A 20,447-nucleotide genomic window follows, 5' to 3' on the forward strand; every position below is an offset into this window, starting at 1 on the left:
ATAGCCTCTGTCCCTGTACATATAGCCTCTGTCCCTGTACATATAGCCTCTGTCCCTGTACATATAGCCTCTGTCCCTGTACATATAGCCTCTGTCCCTGTACATATAGCCTCTGTCCCTGTACATACAGCCTCTGTCCCTGTACATACAGCCTCTGTCCCTGTACATATAGCCTCTGTCCCTGTACATACAGCCTCTGTCCCTGTACATACAGCCTCTGTCCCTGTACATATAGCCTCTGTCCCTGTACATATAGCCTCTGTGCCTGTACATATAGCCTCTGTGCCTGTACATACAGCCTCTGTCCCTGTACATACAGCCTCTGTCCCTGTACATATAGCCTCTGTCCCTGTACATATAGCCTCTGTCCCTGTACATACAGCCTCTGTCCCTGTACATATAGCCTCTGTCCCTGTACATACAGCCTCTGTCCCTGTACATACAGCCTCTGTCCCTGTACATACAGCCTCTGTCCCTGTACATACAGCCTCTGTCCCTGTACATACAGCCTCTGTCCCTGTACATACAGCCTCTGTCCCTGTACATACAGCCTCTGTCCCTGTACAAATAGCCTCTGTCCCTGTACATACAGCCTCTGTCCCTGTACATACAGCCTCTGTCCCTGTACATACAGCCTCTGTCCCTGTACATATAGCCTCTGTCCCTGTACATACAGCCTCTGTCCCTGTACATATAGCCTCTGTCCCTGTACATACAGCCTCTGTCCCTGTACATACAGCCTCTGTCCCTGTACATATAGCCTCTGTCCCAACAGTACTGTCATCAGCTCTGCATACAGCCAGGCCAACAGTACTGTCATCAGTTCTACATACAGCCAGGCCAACAGTACTGTCATCAGCTCTGCATACAGCCAGGCCAACAGTACTGTCATCAGCTCTGCATACAGCCAGGCCAACAGTACTGTCATCAGTTCTACATACAGCCAGGCCAACAGTACTGTCATCAGCTCTGCATACAGCCAGGCCAACAGTACTGTCATCAGTTCTACATACAGCCAGGCCAACAGTACTGTCATCAGCTCTGCATACAGCCAGGCCAACAGTACTGTCATCAGTTCTACATACAGCCAGGCCAACAGTACTGTCATCAGTTCTGCATACAGCCAGGCCAACAGTACTGTCATCAGCTCTGCATACAGCCAGGCCAACAGTACTGTCATCAGCTCTGCATACAGCCAGGCCAACAGTACTGTCATCAGCTCTGCATACAGCCAGGCCAACAGTACTGTCATCAGCTCTGCATACAGCCAGGCCAACAGTACTGTCATCAGTTCTACATACAGCCAACAGTACTGTCATCAGCTCTGCATACAGCCAGGCCAACAGTACTGTCATCAGCTCTGCATACAGCCAGGCCAACAGTACTGTCATCAGTTCTACATACAGCCAACAGTACTGTCATCAGCTCTACATACAGCCAGGCCAACAGTACTGTCATCAGCTCTACATACAGCCAGGCCAACAGTACTGTCATCAGCTCTGCATACAGCCAGGCCAACAGTAGTCATCAGCTCTGCATACAGCCAGGCCAACAGTACTGTCATCAGGGGGGGGGGGGACCTGTGGAACACAGCCAGTTAACTGGTTATTAGAGGGGAACCTGTGGAACACAGCCAGTTAACTGGTTATTAGAGGGGAACCTGTGGAACACAGCCAGTTAACTGGTTATTAGAGGGGAACCTGTGGAACACAGCCAGTTAACTGGTTATTAGAGGGGAACCTGTGGAACACAGCCAGTTAACTGGTTATTAGAGGGGAACCTGCGTAACACAGCCAGTTAACTGGTTATTAGAGGGGAACCTGCGGAACACAGCCAGTTAACTGGTTATTAGAGGGGAACCTGCGGAACACAGCCAGTTAACTGGTTATTAGAGGGGAACCTGCGGAACACAGCCAGTTAGAGGAGAACCTGTAGAACACAGCCAGTTAACAGGTTATTAGAGGGGAACCTGTAGAACACAGCCAGTTAACTGGTTATTAGAGGGGAACCTGCGGAACACAGCCAGTTAACTGGTTATTAGAGGGGAACCTGCGGAACACAGCCAGTTAGAGGGGAACCTGTAGAACACAGCCAGTTAACAGGTTATTAGAGGGGAACCTGTAGAACACAGCCAGTTAACTGGTTATTAGAGGGGAACCTGTGTAACACAGCCAGTTAACTGGTTATTAGAGGGGAACCTGCGGAACACAGCCAGTTAACTGGTTATTAGAGGGGAACCTGCGAAACACAGCCAGTTAACTGGTTATTAGAGGGGAACCTGTGGAACACAGCCAGTTAACTGGTTATTAGAGGGGAACCTGTGTAACACAGCCAGTTAACTGGTTATTAGAGGGGAACCTGCGGAACACAGCCAGTTATATTTGAGTGTTGCATTTTGATTCAAGTGGGTCGCCAGCGCGATAAGTGTAACACAACACTTTTCCGTTAATTAGTCCCATCGACATCCCGTTGAAATCAAACTAAAACTATTCAAAAGGCCAGACGCAATATGGAGAATCATTTTTTTTATTTTCACTGGTTAGAAGAGAATTTGCTGAAGACGAGTCACCTACATTTTTTTTTAAACATGTAGATTCTGGAAGGCTGATAAAACCGAGAAGGAAAATAAATCAGTTGCTTTTTGTTATGTAGCGTGTTGTTTAACTCTACATCAGTATAGAAAGTGACTGTGTAGCAGCCCGTTCATTACACTTCCCCGATAGGAGATGAAACACTTCAGTTAACACGTGATGCTGTGTGTAGCTGTGTGGTCTTACTTCAGGAAACAACCTGCTGCATTTTGTCTTGTTCTCCGAAGAATAGGTAAAGTCAATCAATCGAATGACTTCACGAAGCCCTTCTTAGATCAGCTGATATATATCAAAGTGCTGTACAGAAACCCAGCCTAAAACCCCCAAACAGCAAGCGATGCAGGTGTAGAAGCACGGTGGCTAGGAAAAACTCCCTAGAAAGGACGGGAACCTAGGAAGAAACCTAGAGGGGAACCAGGCTATGAGGGGTGGCCAGTCCTCTTCTGGCTGTGCCGGGTGGAGATTATAACAGAACATGGCCAAGATGTTCAACTGTTCATAGATGACCAGCAGGGTCAAAGTGAAGAAAAAGGAATGCCAAAGTTCAAAACAGCTATTTATAATAAAGGAGCTTTTATTGAAATCGTATTAAAAGTAAAATAGTGGTACGTATTAACATATGGATTCAATTTGAATTGAATAGAATCAAAACTAACTTTTATTATAACAATTATAAAATATTCTACATGATTTAATTGACAATATGAGCCCATGAAATGAGATACAAATAAGCGAAAGTTCATCGCGCACACAGCACTGCTGTATGGTTTCTCTCCGGTGTGAACGCGCCTGTGCTTTGTCAGGTTTAGTCAGGTTTGTTGACTGAGTGAAGTTCATACAATATAGATCACAGCTTTAGGGCTTCTCTCCGGCGTGAACACGTCTGTGCTTAGTCAGGTTTGTTGACTGAGTGAATCTCTTCCCACACTGGTCACAGCTGTACGGTTTCTCTCCGGTGTGTACTCTGATGTGTATTTTCAAATCACCTGGATGAGCGAATCTCTTCCCACACTGGTCACAGCTGTACGGTTTCTCTCCGGTGTGTCTGCGCATGTGTACTTTCTGGGTGTTTCGTCGAGAAAAACTCATTCCACAGACATGGCAGCGAAAAGGTTTCTCTCCTGTGTGTGTACGCATGTGTTCATTCAGGGCCGTGGCATCTTTGCAGCTCTTCCCACATTGATCACAGCTGTAAGGTTTCGCTCCTGTGTGTACACGCTTGTGATTAGTCAGGGAACCTGAACAAGCAAAGGTCTTCCCACACAGACCACACCCGAAAGGGTTCTCTCCTGAGTGTGATCGCTCGTGCTCTTTCAACTTTGCTGGTGTATAGAAGCTCTTCCCACAGTCTGAGCAGAGGTAGGGCTTCTCTCCTGTGTGCGTTAGCTTGTGTTCAGCCAGGTAATCAGTTCGAGCAAAACTCTTCCCACATTGATCACAGCTATAAGGTTTCTCTCCTGTGTGTATTCTCTGGTGTCTCTTTAGGTCTCCTAAATGTGGGAAACTTTTCTCACATACATCACAGCTATAAGGTCGCTGGATCACTTTCAACCCTGGAGCCTTTCCAGATGATAAGACTCTCCCACTGAGCGAGCGACCGTTAGGGTTGTCCCCTGTGAAACAAAGACATGAAGTTAAGGTTCCTCACATGCACCAAAGTGGTGAAGTATCTTCCACATACAACACAGATGAGATGCTATACGACACTGAATAGTTACATTTAGCACATTTGCCTCAATTAATAAATATTGACCAATCAATGAACTGCTACAGAAGCAGATTGTAGTCTAATACACACCATTGTTCCTACTTGATGACATCGAATCTGAATCTCCATATTCCTTCTCTTCTCCTCCTACTCTCGTAGTTCCACTCAGTCCCAGTGTTTTCCTGCAGTCAACCAGCCGCACAGACACCCTCTTCAAACCCAGTAGTAATGTGCCAGCGGGAGAGGCAGGACCTGGGGACTCGGGGAGAGGGTAGGCGGGTGGGAGAGACATGTCCTGAAAACCACAAAAAGGGACCCAGTATAAATCAGGAAGGAAACACTCTCCTACTGGTCAAGTCATTTAGAAACCTCAAGTCTCAGCAGTATTTCCTTGACTCCTCTCACTTCTCTGGGCCTCCTGCTATAAAATGCATTAAGGAGACTACCTGGGGTTCCTCCTTGGACTTTCTCCTCAAAATTAATTTATAACAGGAGGTCCAGAGAATGAGAGGAATCAAGGAAATACTGCTGAGATTTTCTGGGAAAATACTCACACCCCTCTGCCTCTGCTCTGGGGTGTGGTTCTCTGGAGCTGACTCCGCCTCCAGCTCGTTGCTAAGACACCGATCCTTGTTTTCCATGTCCCATTCTTCATCGCAGTCTGCAGCATCATCATCATCAGACTGGCTGGGCCTCATGGGTGCCACAGTAGATTCTTCCTGTATCTTTCCTGTGTGGGTTCCCTCTCCACCCGCCTCATTTCTCTCTCCGCCTGTGCGGGTTCTCTTTCCACCTGTGCGGGTTCTCTTTCCGCCTGTGCGGGTTCTCTTTCCGCCTGTGCGGGTTCTCTTTCCGCCTGTGCGGGTTCTCTTTCCGCCTGTGCGGGTTCTCTTTCCGCCTGTGCGGGTTCTCTTTCTGCCTGTGTGGGTTTTCTGATGACTCGTCAGGTTTCCTGACTGAGCAAATTTGTTCCCACACTGGTCACAGCTGTAGGATTTCTCGCTGGTGTGAATGCGTCTGTGTTTGGTCAGGTCCGTTGACCGAGTGAAGCTCTTCCCACATTGATCACAGATGCAAGGCCTCCCTCCTGTGTGTGTATGCATGTGTACATTCAGGTTGCTTTGTCGAGAAAAACTAATTCCACAGACATGGCAGTGAAAAGGTTTCTCTCCTGTGTGTGTACGCATGTGTTCATTCAGGGCCGTGGCATCTCTGCAGCTCCTCTCACATTGATCACAGCTGTAAGGTTTCTCTCCAGTGTGTACACGCTTGTGAATAGTCAGGGCTCCTGGATGAGAAAAGCTTTTCCCACACTGATCACAGCTGTAAGGTTTCTCTCCTGTGTGTACATGCTTGTGAATAGTCAGGGCTCCTGGATGAGCAAAACTCTTCCCACAATGATCACAACTGCAAGGTTTCTCTCCTGTGTGTACCGTTTGGTGTCTTCGTAGGTTTCCTGATTGAGTGAAACTCTTCTCACATACATCACAGCTATAAGGTCGCTGGATCACTTTCAACCCTGGAGCCTTCCCAGACGATAAGACCCTCCCACTGAGCGAGCGACCGTTAGGGTTGTCCCCTGTGAAACAGAGATATGAAGTTAAGGTTCCTCACATGCACCAAAGTACTTAACAATGACCTAGTGTTGAAGTATCTTCCCCATCCAACACAGATGAGCTGCTATACAACATTGAATAGTTACGTTGAGCAAATTCGGGTCAATTAATAAATATTGACCAATCAATGAACTGTTACAGAAGCAGATTGTAGTTTTTTTTTTTTTTTTGCTTCTTGACCCACCAATACAGATGTATCGAGTCACAACCAACCAATAAGGGTTGGGCAGTGAAAACATATACACACACACTGCCATATGGAACTGAAAGAACATGTTGCCGTTTTAAGATCATTTCCTACAATTCTACCCATTGTGACATGGGCTAATGCTGTATTCTTATGCTCAAACATTAGAACTCTATCAAAGGGCCCGATTGTCTAGGAGCTTTTTCTCTTTCAAAAGTTCTTCATAGATCACAGCCTATTATTGAAAAGTATATATGGAGAAAAAAAAGATATATATATATATATATATATAACCCTAACCCTTTTCCTCCATTCTTTTTTTCTACATATTTTATTTGGTTTCAGTCGTTTACACTAACAGCGCTCTTCCATCCCGGAGATCTATTTATAAAATGTATTTTTTATCATTGCTATTTTCATCCCGTGACCCACATGGACCCCTGCCGCGACCCCATTCTTCTTACCCGTTTCGTCATCATCAGACTGGCTGGAACTCTCTGGGGTATGGCTCTCTGGAGATGACTCCGCCTCCAGCCCGTTGCTAGGAAACCAATCCTTGTCCCATTCCTCGCCGCAGGTTGTAGCATCGTCGTCGTCATCATCAGACTGGCTGGAACTCATGGGTGCCACAGTAGATTCTTCATGCATCTTTCTGATGTCATCTTTCAGTCGGAGTAACCAAGACATTCCAAGCTCCTCCGATTTGACTGAATCTGCATTTTCCCACATTTCCTCCATGATTTTACGTCGCAACGAGCGATGGTTCTTTCCTTTAACTTGGGAGCCATCTATTCCACAGCGCTCACACAGGTGTCGTAAATTATCCTCCGTTAGAGGGTGTAAACTCTGTTCCATTTCTTCCAACAATGTTTCCTTCTCTCCACTCATGTTGTCCTGCTGGTGGAAACAACAATGCAGTCAATGGCAAGACAGCAGGAAGTCCACCTGTAGAAGAAGAAGACAGCAGGAAGTCCATACACTTTAGATGACCTGTAGAAGAAGAAGAGAGCAGGAAGTCCATACACTTTAGATGACCTGTAGAAGAAGAAGACAGCAGGAAGTCCATACACTTTAGATGACATGTAGTAGAAGAAGACAGCAGGAAGTCCATACACTTTAGATGACCTGTAGAAGAAGAAGACAGCAGGAAGTCCATACACTTTAGATGACCTGTAGAAGAAGAAGACAGCAGGAAGTCCATACACTTTAGATGATCTGTAGAAGAAGAAGAGAGCAGGAAGTCCATACACTTTAGATGACCTGTAGTAGAAGAGAGCAGGAAGTCCATACACTTTAGATGACCTGTAGAAGAAGACAGCAGGAAGTCCATACACTTTAGATGACCTGTAGTAGAAGACAGCAGGAAGTCCATACACCTGAAGTAGAATAATGATACATCACAACACAGTATTAATACACAGTAAGGCTGGGTATGAGGTTCTCATCTATCAACAGGTAAATGGCTGGGTATGAGGTTCTCACCTATCAACAGGTAAATGGCTGGGTATGAGGTTCTCACCTATCAACAGGTAAATGGCTGGGTATGAGGTTCTCACCTATCAACAGGTAAATGGCTAGGTATGAGGTTCTCACCTATCAACAGGTAAATGGATGGGTATGAGGTTCTCACCTATCAACAGGTAAATGGATGGGTATGAGGTTCTCACCTATCAACAGGTAAATGGCTGGGTATGAGGTTCTCATCTATCAACAGGTAAATGGCTGGGTATGAGGTTCTCATCCCTCAACAGGTAAATGGCTAGGTATGAGGTTCTCACCTATCAACAGGTAAATGGCTGGGTATGAGGTTCTCATCCATCAACAGGTAAATGGCTGGGTATGAGGTTCTCACCTATCAACAGGTAAATGGCTAGGTATGAGGTTCTCACCTATCAACAGGTAAATGGATGGGTATGAGGTTCTCATCCATCAACAGGTAAATGGCTGGGTATGAGGTTCTCATCCCTCAACAGGTAAATGGCTAGGTATGAGGTTCTCATCTATCAACAGGTGAATGGCTGGGTATGAGGTTCTCATCTATCAACAGGTAAATGGCTGGGTATGAGGTTCTCATCTATCAACAGGTAAATGGCTGGGTATGAGGTTCTCATCTATCAACAGTTAAATGGCTGGATATGAGGTTCTCATCCCTCAACAGGTAAATGGCTGGGTATGAGGTTCTCATCCCTCAACAGGTAAATGTCTGGGTATGAGGTTCTCATCTATCAACAGGTAAATGGCTGGGTATGAGGTTCTCATCCCTCAACAGGTAAATGGCTGGGTATGAGGTTCTCATCTATCAACAGGTAAATGGCTGGGTATGAGGTTCTCATCTATCAACAAGTAAATGGCTGGGTATGAGGTTCTCATCTATCAACAGGTAAATGGCTGGGTATGAGGTTCTCACCTATCAACAGGTAAATGGCTCGGTATGAGGTTGTCATCTATCAACAGGTAAATGGCTGGGTATGAGGTTCTCATCTATCAACAGGTAAATGGCTGGGTATGAGGTTCTCACCTATCAACAGGTAAATGGCTGGGTATGAGGTTCTCACCTATCAACAGGTAAATGGCTGGGTATGAGGTTATCATCTATCAACAGGTAAATGGCTGGGTATGAGGTTCTCATCTATCAACAGTTAAATGGCTGGATATGAGGTTCTCATCCCTCAACAGGTAAATGGCTGGGTATGAGGTTCTCATCCCTCAACAGGTAAATGGCTGGGTATGAGGTTCTCATCTATCAACAGGTAAATGGCTGGGTATGAGGTTCTCATCCCTCAACAGGTAAATGGCTGGGTATGAGGTTCTCATCTATCAACAGGTAAATGGCTGGGTATGAGGTTCTCATCTATCAACAAGTAAATGGCTGGGTATGAGGTTCTCATCTATCAACAGGTAAATGGCTGGGTATGAGGTTCTCACCTATCAACAGGTAAATGGCTCGGTATGAGGTTGTCATCTATCAACAGGTAAATGGCTGGGTATGAGGTTCTCATCTATCAACAGGTAAATGGCTGGGTATGAGGTTCTCACCTATCAACAGGTAAATGGCTGGGTATGAGGTTCTCACCTATCAACAGGTAAATGGCTAGGTATGAGGTTATCATCTATCAACAGGTAAATGGCTGGTTATGAGGTTCTCATCCCTCAACAGGTAAATGGCTGGGTATGAGGTTCTCACCTATCAACAGGTAAATGGCTGGGTATGAGGTTATCATCTATCAACAGGTAAATGGCTGGTTATGAGGTTCTCATCCCTCAACAGGTAAATGGCTGGGTATGAGGTTCTCACCTATCAACAGGTAAATGGCTGGGTATGAGGTTCTCACCTATCAACAGGTAAATGGCTGGGTATGAGGTTATCATCTATCAACAGGTAAATGGCTGGTTATGAGGTTCTCATCCCTCAACAGGTAAATGGATGGGTATGAGGTTATCATCTATCAACAGGTAAATGGCTGGTTATGAGGTTCTCATCCCTCAACAGGTAAATGGCTGGGTATGAGGTTATCATCTATCAACAGGTAAATGGCTGGTTATGAGGTTCTCATCCCTCAACAGGTAAATGGATGGGTATGAGGTTATCATCTATCAACAGGTAAATGGCTGGGTATGAGGTTCTCACCTATCAACAGGTAAATGGCTGGGTATGAGGTTCTCATCTATCAACAGGTAAATGGCTGGGTATGAGGTTCTCATCCCTCAACAGGTATATATGTAGTATACCCAAGATTGTGTTGGTTTGTCTTTTAGACGAGAGTAAATGGTAGGTGCTGCCACGACTATTGTCCCAGTTTCATTGATTTCAATACAGTATTGATGCGAGTGATTCATTTCTGCGCACTATAGATTACATTAGAAAAAGCTAATCAATTTCAGTCTGGCGTGACCACTTGGTAAATGATGGTGTGTGAGTAGTTAAGATACTTGTATTTTGTTAAATAATAATGGAAAAATTGATGTAATACGTGTATCACTAGTCATTTTAAACAATGCCACTTTATATAATGTTTACATACCCTACATTACTCATCTCATATGTATATACTGTACTCTATACAATCTACTGCATCTTGCCATCTTTATGTAATACATGTATCACAAGCCACTTTAAACAATGCCACTTTATATAATGTTTACATACCCTACATTACTCATCTCATATGTATATACTGTACTCTATACCATCTACTGCATCTTGCCTGTGTCTATCTGTATATGTACATATTCTTATTAATTCCTTTACACTTGTGTGTAAAAGGTAGTTGTTGTGAAATTGTTAGGTTAGATTAATCGTTGGATATTACTGCATGGTCGGAACTAGAAGCACAAGCATGTCGCTACACTCGCATTAACATCTGCTAACCATGTGTATATGACAAATAAAATGTGATTTGAATTGTGTAGTAACAAAATACAAGTAATCTGAGCACAAGAGTGACACGTGTTTGTAGGGGGTAATTTGTATGTCTTGTTCTTCAACATATCACAACTCCTTTCAGCATATTGATGATGGATTTGGACATTTAAAACCGGTGTTTTTGACACTTTAATTACAGGAAGCAGCAACAGTATGAATGTCAACTAGTTTTTCTACTTAAAATCAGTTTTTTTTTTTAACTGCGATGATTTATTGACTTTGATGATATTAGTGAAATCGTGAAAATGTCATCTTGAGACACCTTCTCCAGAAGAAGAACATTTAAAAAATGTTGTAGGGAGGGCGAACGCACAGGCTGCTTGCGTGGCCACTATGACAACTCTTTCTAGAGCTCCTGGTTAAAATGGTTAAAACTCTCTAAAATAGTTAAACCCCTCTAAAATGGTTAAACCTCTCTAAAATGGTTAAACATCTCTAAAATGGTTAAACCTCTCTAAAATGGTTAAGAGTTTCATTTAAGTACACCACCCAAAGTGTGATTAATAACTTCACCATGCTCAAAGGGATTTTCAATGTCTGCTCGGGTTAGTCGAGGTAATATGTACATGCAGGTAGGTGTAAAGTGACTAATGCATCGATAATAAACAGGTTAGTCAAGGTAATATGTACATGTAGGTAGGAGTAAAGTGACTAATGCATCGATAATAAACAGTGAGGAGCAGCAGCACAAAAAAAGGGGGTTCAGTCAAATAGTCCAGGTAGTAGTTTGATGAACTGTTCAGGAGTCTTATGGTTTGGAAGGTAGAAGCTGTTCAGCAGTCTAATGCCTTGGGGGAGTAGAAGCTGTTCAGGAGTCTTATGGCTTGGGGGAGTAGAAGCCGTTCAGGAGTCTTATGGCTTGGGGGAGTAGAAGCTGTTCAGGAGTCTTATGGCTTGGGGGGTAGAAGCGGTTCAGCAGTCTAATGCCTTGGGGAGTAGAAGCTGCTCAGCAGTCTGATGGCTTGGGGGAGTAGAAGCTGTTCAGGAGTCTTATGGCTTGGGGGAGTAGAAGCTGTTCAGGAGTCTTATGGCTTGGGGGAGTAGAAGCTGTTCAGGAGTCTAATGGCTTAGGGGAGTAGAAGCTGTTCAGGAGTCTTATGGCTTGGGGGAGTAGAAGCTGTTCAGGAGTCTTATGGCTTGGGGGAGTAGAAGCTGTTCAGGAGTCTTATGGCTTGGGGGAGTAGAAGCTGTTCAGGAGTCTTATGGCTTGGGGGAGTAGAAGCTGTTCAGGAGTCTAATGGCTTAGGGGAGTAGAAGCTGTTCAGGAGTCTTATGGCTTGGGGGAGTAGAAGCTGTTCAGGAGTCTTATGGCTTGGGGGAGTAGAAGCTGTTCAGGAGTCTTATGGCTTGGGGGAGTAGAAGCTGTTCAGCAGTCTTATGGCTTGGGGGAGTAGAAGCTGTTCAGCAGTCTAATGGCTTGGGGGAGTAGAAGCTGTTCAGGAGTCTTATGGCTTGGGGGAGTAGAAGCGGTTCAGCAGTCTTATGGCTTGGGGGAGTAGAAGCTGTTCAGGAGTCTTATGGCTTGAGGGGTAGAAGCGGTTCAGCAGTCTTATGGCTTGGGGGAGTAGAAGCTGTTCAGGAGTCTAATGCCTTGGGGGAGTAGAAGCTGTTCAGGAGTCTAATGCCTTGGGGGAGTAGAAGCTGTTCAGCAGTCTGATGGCTTGGGGGGTTAGAAGCTGTTAAGGAGCCTTTTGGACCTGGACTTGGTGCTCTGGTACCGCTTGCCGTGCAGCAGCAGAGAAAAGTCTATGACTTGAGGTGGCTGGAGTCTTTGACAATATTTAAGACCTTCCTCTGACACAAGCCTAGTATAGAGGTCCTGGAAGTGCTGCGCTGTAAGCGCCAACCTCTGTAGCGCATTGCGGTCGGATGCAGGTCTCTGACCTCATCCCTATCGGCTGTCTCATCGTTGTCGTTGATCAGGCCTACCAACGTTGTGCCGTCGGCAAACTTAAAGATGGTGTTGGAGTCGTGCTTGGCCACTCAATCATGGGTGAACAAGGAGTACAGAAGGGGTCTAAGCACGCAACCCTGAGAGTCTACCATTTTGAGGATCAGCGTGGCAGATAGGTTGTTGCTTACACTTACCACCTGTGGGCGGCCCATCAGGAAGTTCAGGATCCAGTTGCAGAGGTGGTGTTTAGTTCCAAGGTCCTTAGCAATGAGCTTTGAGGATCACTATGGTGTTCAATACTGAGCTGTAGGTGTTCCTTTTGTCCAGGTTGTGAAAGGGCAGTGTGGAGTGCAATAGAGATTGCGTCATCTGTGGATCTGTTGGGGCAATCCTTTCAAAGCTGCAGACGTGGGTGCTACGGGTTGGTAGTGATTTAGGCAGGTTACCTTGGTTTTCTTGGGCACAGGGACTATAGTGGTCTGCTTGAAATGTGGAGGTACAGACTCGGTCAGGAACAGGAAGTGAAGACACTTGCCAGTTTGTCAGCGCATGCTCTGACTACACGTCCTGGTAATTTGTCTGGCCCTGCGGCCTTGTGAATGTTAAACTGTTTAAAGGTCTTACTGATATTAGCTACAGAGAGTGTGATCACAGTCATCCGGAACAGCTGGTGCTCTCATGCATGCTTCAGTGTTGCTTCCCTCGAAGCGCACGTAGAAGTCATAGCTCGTCTGGTAGGCTTGTGTTACTGGGCAGCTCGCAGATGGGTTTCCCTTTGTAATACGAGCGTCAGAGCCGGTGTAGTAGGATGAAATCTTAGTCCTGTATAGACGCTTTGCCTAAACTATAGCCTGGAACACTTAGGGCCGCACAACGTCCTGTGGCCTGCTGCCAGTGTGGACGAGGAGGTGCTTCTTCATGTGGTGGTTCAACAGAGGGAATAGCGGGATTTCTTATAAGTGTCTGGATTAGTGTCCAGCTCCTTGAAAGCGGCAGCTCTAGCCTTTATCTCATGTGGTTGTTCCCTGTAATCCATGGCTTCTGGTTGGGATATGTACGTACGTACGGTCACTATGGGGATGACGTCAACGATGCACTTATTGATGAAGCCGGTGACTGATGTGGTACACTCCTCAATGCCATCGGGTGAATCCCGGAACATATTCCAATCTGTGTTAGCAAAACAGTCCTGTAGCTTTGCATATGCGTCATCTTACCACTTCCGTATGAGCGAGTCACTGGTACTTCCTGCTTTAGTAGGATATAATTATGGTCAGATTTGCCAAATGGGGGGAAATGGAGAACTTTGTATACGTCTCTGTGCGGCGTAAAGGTGGTCTAGTGTTTTTTCCCCCCCTCTGGTTGCACATGTGACATGCTGGTAAAAATTAAGTCAAACAGATTTGAGTTTCCCTGTTATTAAAGTCCCCGACCACAAGGAGCACCAATTCTGGATGAGCGTTTCCTTGTTTTCTTATGGCCTTATACAGCTCACTGAGTGCGGTATTAGTGACAGCATCGGTTTGTGGTGGTAAATAGACAGCTATAAAAAAAACTTGAAATGAAAACTCATGGAAAACAGTGTCATCTACAGCTTATCATGAGGTACTCTACCTCAGTCAAGCAAAACCTTGAGAAGTCCTGAATATCAGAGATCGCACACCAGCTGTTATTGACAAATACGATGCACGGAAAATCCAGCCAACTGTATATTATCCATGTCGTCATTCAGCCACGACTCAGTGAAGCGTAAGATATTACAGTTTTTAAAATGTCCCGTTGGTAGGATAGTCTCGAACGGAGCGCATCCAGTTTATCCTCCAATGATTGCACGTTCGTCAATAGGACGAATGGTAGAGGCGGTTTACCCACTCGCCGAAGGACTCTCACAAGACACCCGGATCTGTGGCCCCTGTATCGGCGTCATGCGAATGAAGGGGATTTGTGCCTGGTCCGGGCGCAACAGTAAGTCCTTTGCGTACGACTCACCTCCAGTTTGAGGTGAGTAATCGCTATTCTGATAACTATAAGCACTTTATGGTCATTAGAGCCGGTGGCAGAAACAATATTTACAAAATGTATTAAACAACGCGGAAAAAACAAACGCTACAAATGGTTAGGAGTCCATAAACGGAAGCCATCCCCTCCGGCGCCATCATTATAATTTTTTTAGATAGTAAATTGTACGTTTAGGTTTTCAATACATCACGAACTGTTCCTGCGTATTGGTTATGGAGTGACATTAAAACGGTGTTAGACATTAGGATATTTATCAAAATGTCTCGTTAACAGGAAGCAATGACAGCATCATTTTCAACTTAAGTTTTATGAATTATAAATGCAACTTTCAACATTCATTGCCAATGGTAACGTACTTTCTATCAGGTAAAAACTGCTGAATGATTCCAAAAACGTGATTTATTTATGATGATAACGAGATATCTCCAACGGGTTTGTCTTGCATATTTTTAGCCAAATAAGGGAACTCTGAGATCGACTAATGACGTCATTTCAACATGGACGCAACCAAATTAACTACAAAACTCGTTAGTATTTTTGCATAAATTCATAACGTCGTTTAAAGGCGTTGACTTGAAAATAATACATTTGAGCTGTTAATCTTTTAAAGGGAACAAACAGGATAAGGCTAATATGCACCGACGACTAGTTGGGCGGGAACATAACTTCCGGGTGATAGTCGCACTGCCGTGTTTGCTTGCACTTCACAAAACACAAATGAGTAACATTGTCGACATAAATAGCTAGACTGCAAACATTAGTCGAAACTGGCCAACTCACCAGATTCCTTGTAGAAAATCCCAGCTAACGTATTTTTTTCCGCGTGGAAAATGAGGTAGGTATGTAGCTATTCAGTTAAGGCTAATGGTCCTTTACGACGTCCAAACAAAGTTGTCCTGTGGCTAATGTATTTCGGGGATTCAGAGGAGGATACCTTGCTTAAAGGCTAGTACGAGCACAAGTTCAGCTACCATATTTAGCAGGATAGCAACTTCCGCTTTGACTGGCGTTGTTGCGTTCAGGCTAGAGCAATCGAGTATCGATTTATTAGAACGGGTAGGGAAAAAAATCTACCATCTATTCTATACTTATACAGTGCCTTCAGAAAGTATTCACACCCCTTTACCTATTTAGTTGTCTTACACAAATGGATTCAATATATGTTTGTCTCACCCATCTACACCCATCATGACAAAGTGAAAACATGTTTTTAGCAATTTTAGCTAAATTATTGAAATTGAAATAGGAAATGCATAAGTATTCAAACCCCAGGGTCAATGCTTTGTAGAAGCACCTTTGGTGGTGATTACAGCTTTGTGTCGTCTTGGGTATGTCTGGATCAGCTTTGAGTCGTCTTGGGTATGTCTGGATCAGCTTTGAGTCGTCTTGGGTATGTCTGGATCAGCTTTGAGTCGTCTTGGGTATGTCTGGATCAGCTTTGAGTCGTCTTGGGTATGCCTGGATCAGCTTTGAGTCGTCTTGGGTATGTGTATATCAGCTTTGAGTCGTCTTGGGTATGCCTGGATCAGCTTTGAGTTGTCTTGGGTATGTGTATATCAGCTTTGAGTCGTCTTGGGTATGCCTGGATCAGCTTTGAGTTGTCTTGGGTATGTGTATATCAGCTCTGAGTTGTCTTGGGTATGTCTGTATCAGCTTTGAGTCATCTTGGGTATGTCTGGATCAGATTTGAGTCGTCTTGGGTATGTCTGGATCAGCTTTGAGTTGTCTTGGGTATGTCTGTATCAGCTTTGCACATCTGGATTTGAGGATTTTCTTGCTTGCATATCTTCTCAAGCTCAGTTAAGTTAGATGGGGCACGACGTGGACAGCAATCTTCAAGTCTTTCCACTGATTTTCAATGGGATTTTAGGCTGGGCTACTCAAGGACTTTTACATTATTTTACATGATTGTTCTGAAGCCATTCCAGCATTGCTGTATGCTTGGGGTCATTGTCCTGTTGGAACGTAAATCTCCACCCCAGCTTAAGGTCGAAGGTCACTCTGAAGCATGTTCAGCAAGTATTTGCCTGTATTTGGCTCCATTCATTGTCCCTCTATCCTTGCCAATCTTCCAGTCCCTGCTACTGAAAAGCATCCCCATAGCATGATGCTGCCACCACCATGCATCAAGGTATGGATGGTGTTACACGAGTGATGAGCTATGCCTGGTTTTCTCCAGAAATAACGCTGGCATTCAGGCTGAAGAGTTATATTTTTGTCTCATCAGACCACAGAATATTTTTGATTTATGGCCTGCTGTCATGTAACTTTTTCATTTTTCTCAGGAGTGGCTTCCATCTTCAGGAGTGGCTTCAATCTAGCCATTCTCCCATAAAGTCCAGATTGGTTGAATTGCTGTAGAGACTGTTGTCCTTCTGTCAGGTTCTCCCATCCCAGCAAAGGAATTCTGTAGTTCTGTCAGAGTGGTCATTGGGTTCTCGGTCACCTCCCTACCCACATGGAAACTGGAGATATTTTTTTACATCACTGGTTAGAGGACAACCTGGAGAAGACAGGCAGGACACATTTCAATGTGTTGCGTTTTGATTCAAGTGGGTCGCACATCACGAGAAGTGTAACCGCTACACTTTTTTTGTTCATCACTCCTATCAACATCACCTTGAAATCAAACTAGCACTACTCAATAGCCACACGGAATCTGAGAAGAACTTTTACATCACTGGTTAGAAGATAATTAGTTGAAGACAGTCATCTAAATTCTAGAATGTCGGATGGAGGTTCTGGAAGGCTGACAAATAAGTTGCTTCGGTATTTAACTTGTTGAATTTGACATGAGATATCAAAACCGACAAGGGTTGGGAAAGTACAGTGCCTTCGGAAAGTATTCAGACCTATTGACTTTTTCCACATTTTATTACATTACAGCCTTATTCTAAAATGGATTAAATAAAAATTAAAATCAGCAATCTACACACAATACCTCATAATGACATAGCAAAAACAGGTTTTTAGACATTTTTGTAAACAGATATATCTTATTTACATAAGTATTCAGACCCTTTGCTATGAGACTCAGAATTGAGCTCTGGTGCGTCCTGTTTCCATTGATCATCCTTGAGATGTTTTTACAACTTGATTGAAGTCCACCTGTGGCAAATTCAATTGATTGGACATGATTTGGAAAGGCACACACCTGTCTATATAAGGTCCCACAGTTGGCAGTGCATGTCAGAGCAAAAACCAAGCCCTTCTGCAGAGAAGAATGGGAGAAACTCCCCAAATACAGGTGTGCCAAGCTTGTAGCATCACACCCAAGACTCGATGCTGTGATCGCTGCCAAAGGTGCTTCAACAAAAGTACTGAGTAAAGGGTCTGAATACTTATGTAAATGTGATATTTCCGTTTTTTTTTTTTTAAGAGGTTAGCAAAAATGTTTTTTTTTAAACCGGTTTTGCTTTGTCATTATGGGGCATTGTGTGTAGATAGATGAGGGGAAATAAACAATTTAATCAATTTTAGAATAAGGCTGTAACATAACAAAATGTGGAAAAAGTCAAGGGGTCTGAATACTTTCCGAAGGCGTTGTATTTGAGTGATAGTTTATACAGTGTCCCGCATTATTCATGCCGTTTGAGTAAGAAATTGACAGCAGCGTTCTAAGTCCTGCAGCCGCCAAGCGGACCCGAACCAAAGATATTAATCTGTTTTATGAAGCCATCGATTGTGTCATCGCGATAACTATAAACTTTTACATTAACAGCACCAATCTGAGGTAAAAAAAAAAAAAAATGGTGTAATTAACCATATTTCCATGTGATCAAAACGTGAGCTTGCATAATGTAGTCCATTCGATGCGGTCAAAACGTGAGCTTGCGTAATGTAGTCTGCCGTCCATTTGGATCAAAACATCAAGGAAGACGGCGAAATATAAAATAATCTAATATGTACAAATACATCAACATTTCAATGTAGGATGATAGTATTATGTTACCCACTATACATAAAACATCTTTCTCACGAGTTTAACCGTTTGCAGAGTTTTAAAAAAAGAATTGCTTGTATGCACAATTTAACGGGCGTTCTAGACAGCTCCCATAGTGACTGTGCAGCCCGTTCATTAGTATTTCCCCAATAGGAGATACAAAACTATTGTGTGTCTACGTCGATGATGTTTCGTGTAGCTAATCTTACTTTAGGTTAAAAAAAAATAATGCATTTTTAGTTGTTCTCAGAAGAATAAGTTGGAAAAAATAATGCCAAGGTTCATAGGAGCTTCGGATTTATTCTCATTAAAAACCAAAATACAGTGGCATGTATTAACTACGCACATATGCGTTCAATTTTAATTACATTGGATTACAACATGAAAACTCTACCTATAACATTGAATTCCAACATGAAAACTCTACCTATAACATTGGCAAAACATTCTACATTATAACATTTTAATTGACAATATGAGCCCGTTTTTAAAGTAACGGTCTCTCAGCCATCTTATGTAAGCACTAACAGTAGGTGGTAAAGTAAATATAACCCCACAGAGTGTGAAACCCTCAACACGTCATCAAACCAACACACCTTACTCTTCTCTATTTTTTACAAATTATTTGCCATTTGTCTTACAAGAAGCTAAAATTACTATGTATGCTAATGACTGCAGAATCTACACATCAGCACCTACAGCCAGGGAGCTCACGGAGACTCTTAGCAAAAGGACTTACAGAATAAACTGGACTTAAATACATCTAAAAGCATATTGTATTTGGTTCCAACCATTCTCTTAGACCTAAACCTCACCTGGGGTTGTGCATGTGAAGATGGGGTGTGAATATCATGGTCAGGTCATATTGTATTTGGTTCCAACCATCTCTGAGACCTAAACCTCACCTGGGGTTGTGCATGTGAAGATAGGGTGTGAATATCATGGTCAGGTCATATTGTATTTGGTTCCAACCATTCTCTTAGACCTAAACCTCACCTGGGGTTGTGCATGTGAAGATAGGGTGTGAATATCATGGTGAAGTCATATTGACTAAGTTGTTGTGAAGTTATCATGGTCTAGTCATATTGACTAAGTTGTAGTAGTTATCATGGTCAGGTCATATTGACTAAGTTGTTGTTTAGATGAGGTGTAGTTGTCATGGTCAGGTCATATTGACTAAGTTGTTGTTTAGATGAAGAGAAGTTGTCATATTGACTAAGTTGTTGTTTAGATGGGGAGAAGTTAACATGGTCAAGTCATATTGACTAAGTTGTTGTTTAGATGAGGTGTAGTAATCATGGTCAACTGTTAGACTAGGTTGTTGACTAGGTTGTTGTGAAGATGGGGAGGGGTATTGTCTGTTATAAAAATATGTTCTGTGTTTCTGACACAAAGATCCACTGTAATAGTTGTCCAGACTCTGGTCTTGTCCCATCTCGAGGACTGTCTGGTAATATGGTCAGGTGCAGAAAAGAAAGACCTAGCAAAGCTGTCTCAAAACAAAACAGCGCACCTTGCCCTTTAACTACACACATATAACTAACATCAAGAACATGAATGATAGTCTTTTATGGTTGAGGGTTGAGGAGAAATGGACTACGTCTTGTCTTAAGAAATATTTGTGTGTTGAAAATACCGAACCACTTGTATATTGTATTTGTATACACTTCAGAACAGACAAAGTGCCTTCAGAAACTATTCAGACCCCTTGATTTATTCCACATTCTGTTACATTACAGCCTTATTCTAAAATTGATTCAATTGTTTTCCATTGTCAATCTACACACAATACCCCATAATGACATCACAATACCCCGTAATGACATCACAATACCCCATAATGACAAAGAAAAAAAAACATTTTTTTTTTCTCCAAAATTGTTGCAAATTCAAACAAATAAAATAAAAACTGACATCACATTTACATAAGTATTCAGACCCTTTAATCAGTACTTTGTTGAAGCACCTTTGGCAGTGATTACAGCCTTGGGTTTTCTTGGGTATGACGCTAACCTGTATTTGGAGAGTTTCCCCCATTCTTATCTGCAGATCCTCTCAAGCTCTGT

At 43.5% G+C, this 20,447-nt stretch overlaps 1 protein-coding gene and 1 long non-coding RNA gene across 5 annotated transcripts; both read right to left on the reverse strand.

Moving 5' to 3' along the window:
* Window positions 1-3,147: 3,147 nt before the first annotated feature.
* Window positions 3,148-15,488, reverse strand: LOC118938393 (zinc finger protein 431-like). Of its 4 annotated transcripts, none has more exons than XM_036942189.1 (6): window positions 15,219-15,488; window positions 6,567-6,999; window positions 5,135-5,878; window positions 4,854-5,071; window positions 4,390-4,594; window positions 3,148-4,204 (listed from the first exon to the last, which is right to left on the reverse strand). In XM_036942189.1, exons 2-6 carry the CDS (start codon window positions 6,988-6,990, stop codon window positions 3,447-3,449), a joined length of 2,349 nt encoding a protein of 782 aa, XP_036798084.1. In that variant the 5' UTR covers window positions 6,991-6,999; window positions 15,219-15,488; the 3' UTR covers window positions 3,148-3,446. The 4 variants fall into 4 exon arrangements, with proteins under 4 accessions (XP_036798084.1, XP_036798083.1, XP_036798082.1 ...); XM_036942188.1 differs by having other exon boundaries at window positions 5,114-5,878; XM_036942187.1 differs by having other exon boundaries at window positions 4,854-5,878; window positions 6,567-6,996; window positions 15,219-15,487.
* Window positions 15,489-18,711: 3,223 nt separating this feature from the next.
* Window positions 18,712-20,176, reverse strand: LOC118938421. Its single transcript, XR_005035702.1, has 2 exons — window positions 18,809-20,176; window positions 18,712-18,775 (listed from the first exon to the last, which is right to left on the reverse strand). It is a non-coding gene; the product is annotated as an uncharacterized LOC118938421 (long non-coding RNA).
* Window positions 20,177-20,447: the final 271 nt, after the last annotated feature.

The sequence above is a fragment of the Oncorhynchus mykiss genome, chromosome 13 (assembly GCF_013265735.2).
Source record: "Oncorhynchus mykiss isolate Arlee chromosome 13, USDA_OmykA_1.1, whole genome shotgun sequence".
In the NCBI taxonomy this organism is placed as follows: domain Eukaryota; kingdom Metazoa; phylum Chordata; class Actinopteri; order Salmoniformes; family Salmonidae; genus Oncorhynchus; species Oncorhynchus mykiss.

Excerpts from the sequence above, each read along its gene's own strand:
- LOC118938393 (XM_036942187.1), bottom strand. The coding sequence starts at position 6,990 with ATGAGTGGAGAGAAGGAAACATTGTTGGAAGAAATGGAACAGAGTTTA. Across the intron at positions 4,595-4,853 it reads CAGAGCAGAGGCAGAGGGGT|GACATGTCTCTCCCACCCGC; the intron begins GTGAGTATTTTC and ends TGTGGTTTTCAG. Across the intron at positions 4,205-4,389 it reads GTCATCAAGTAGGAACAATG|GGGACAACCCTAACGGTCGC; the intron begins GTGTGTATTAGA and ends TTTGTTTCACAG.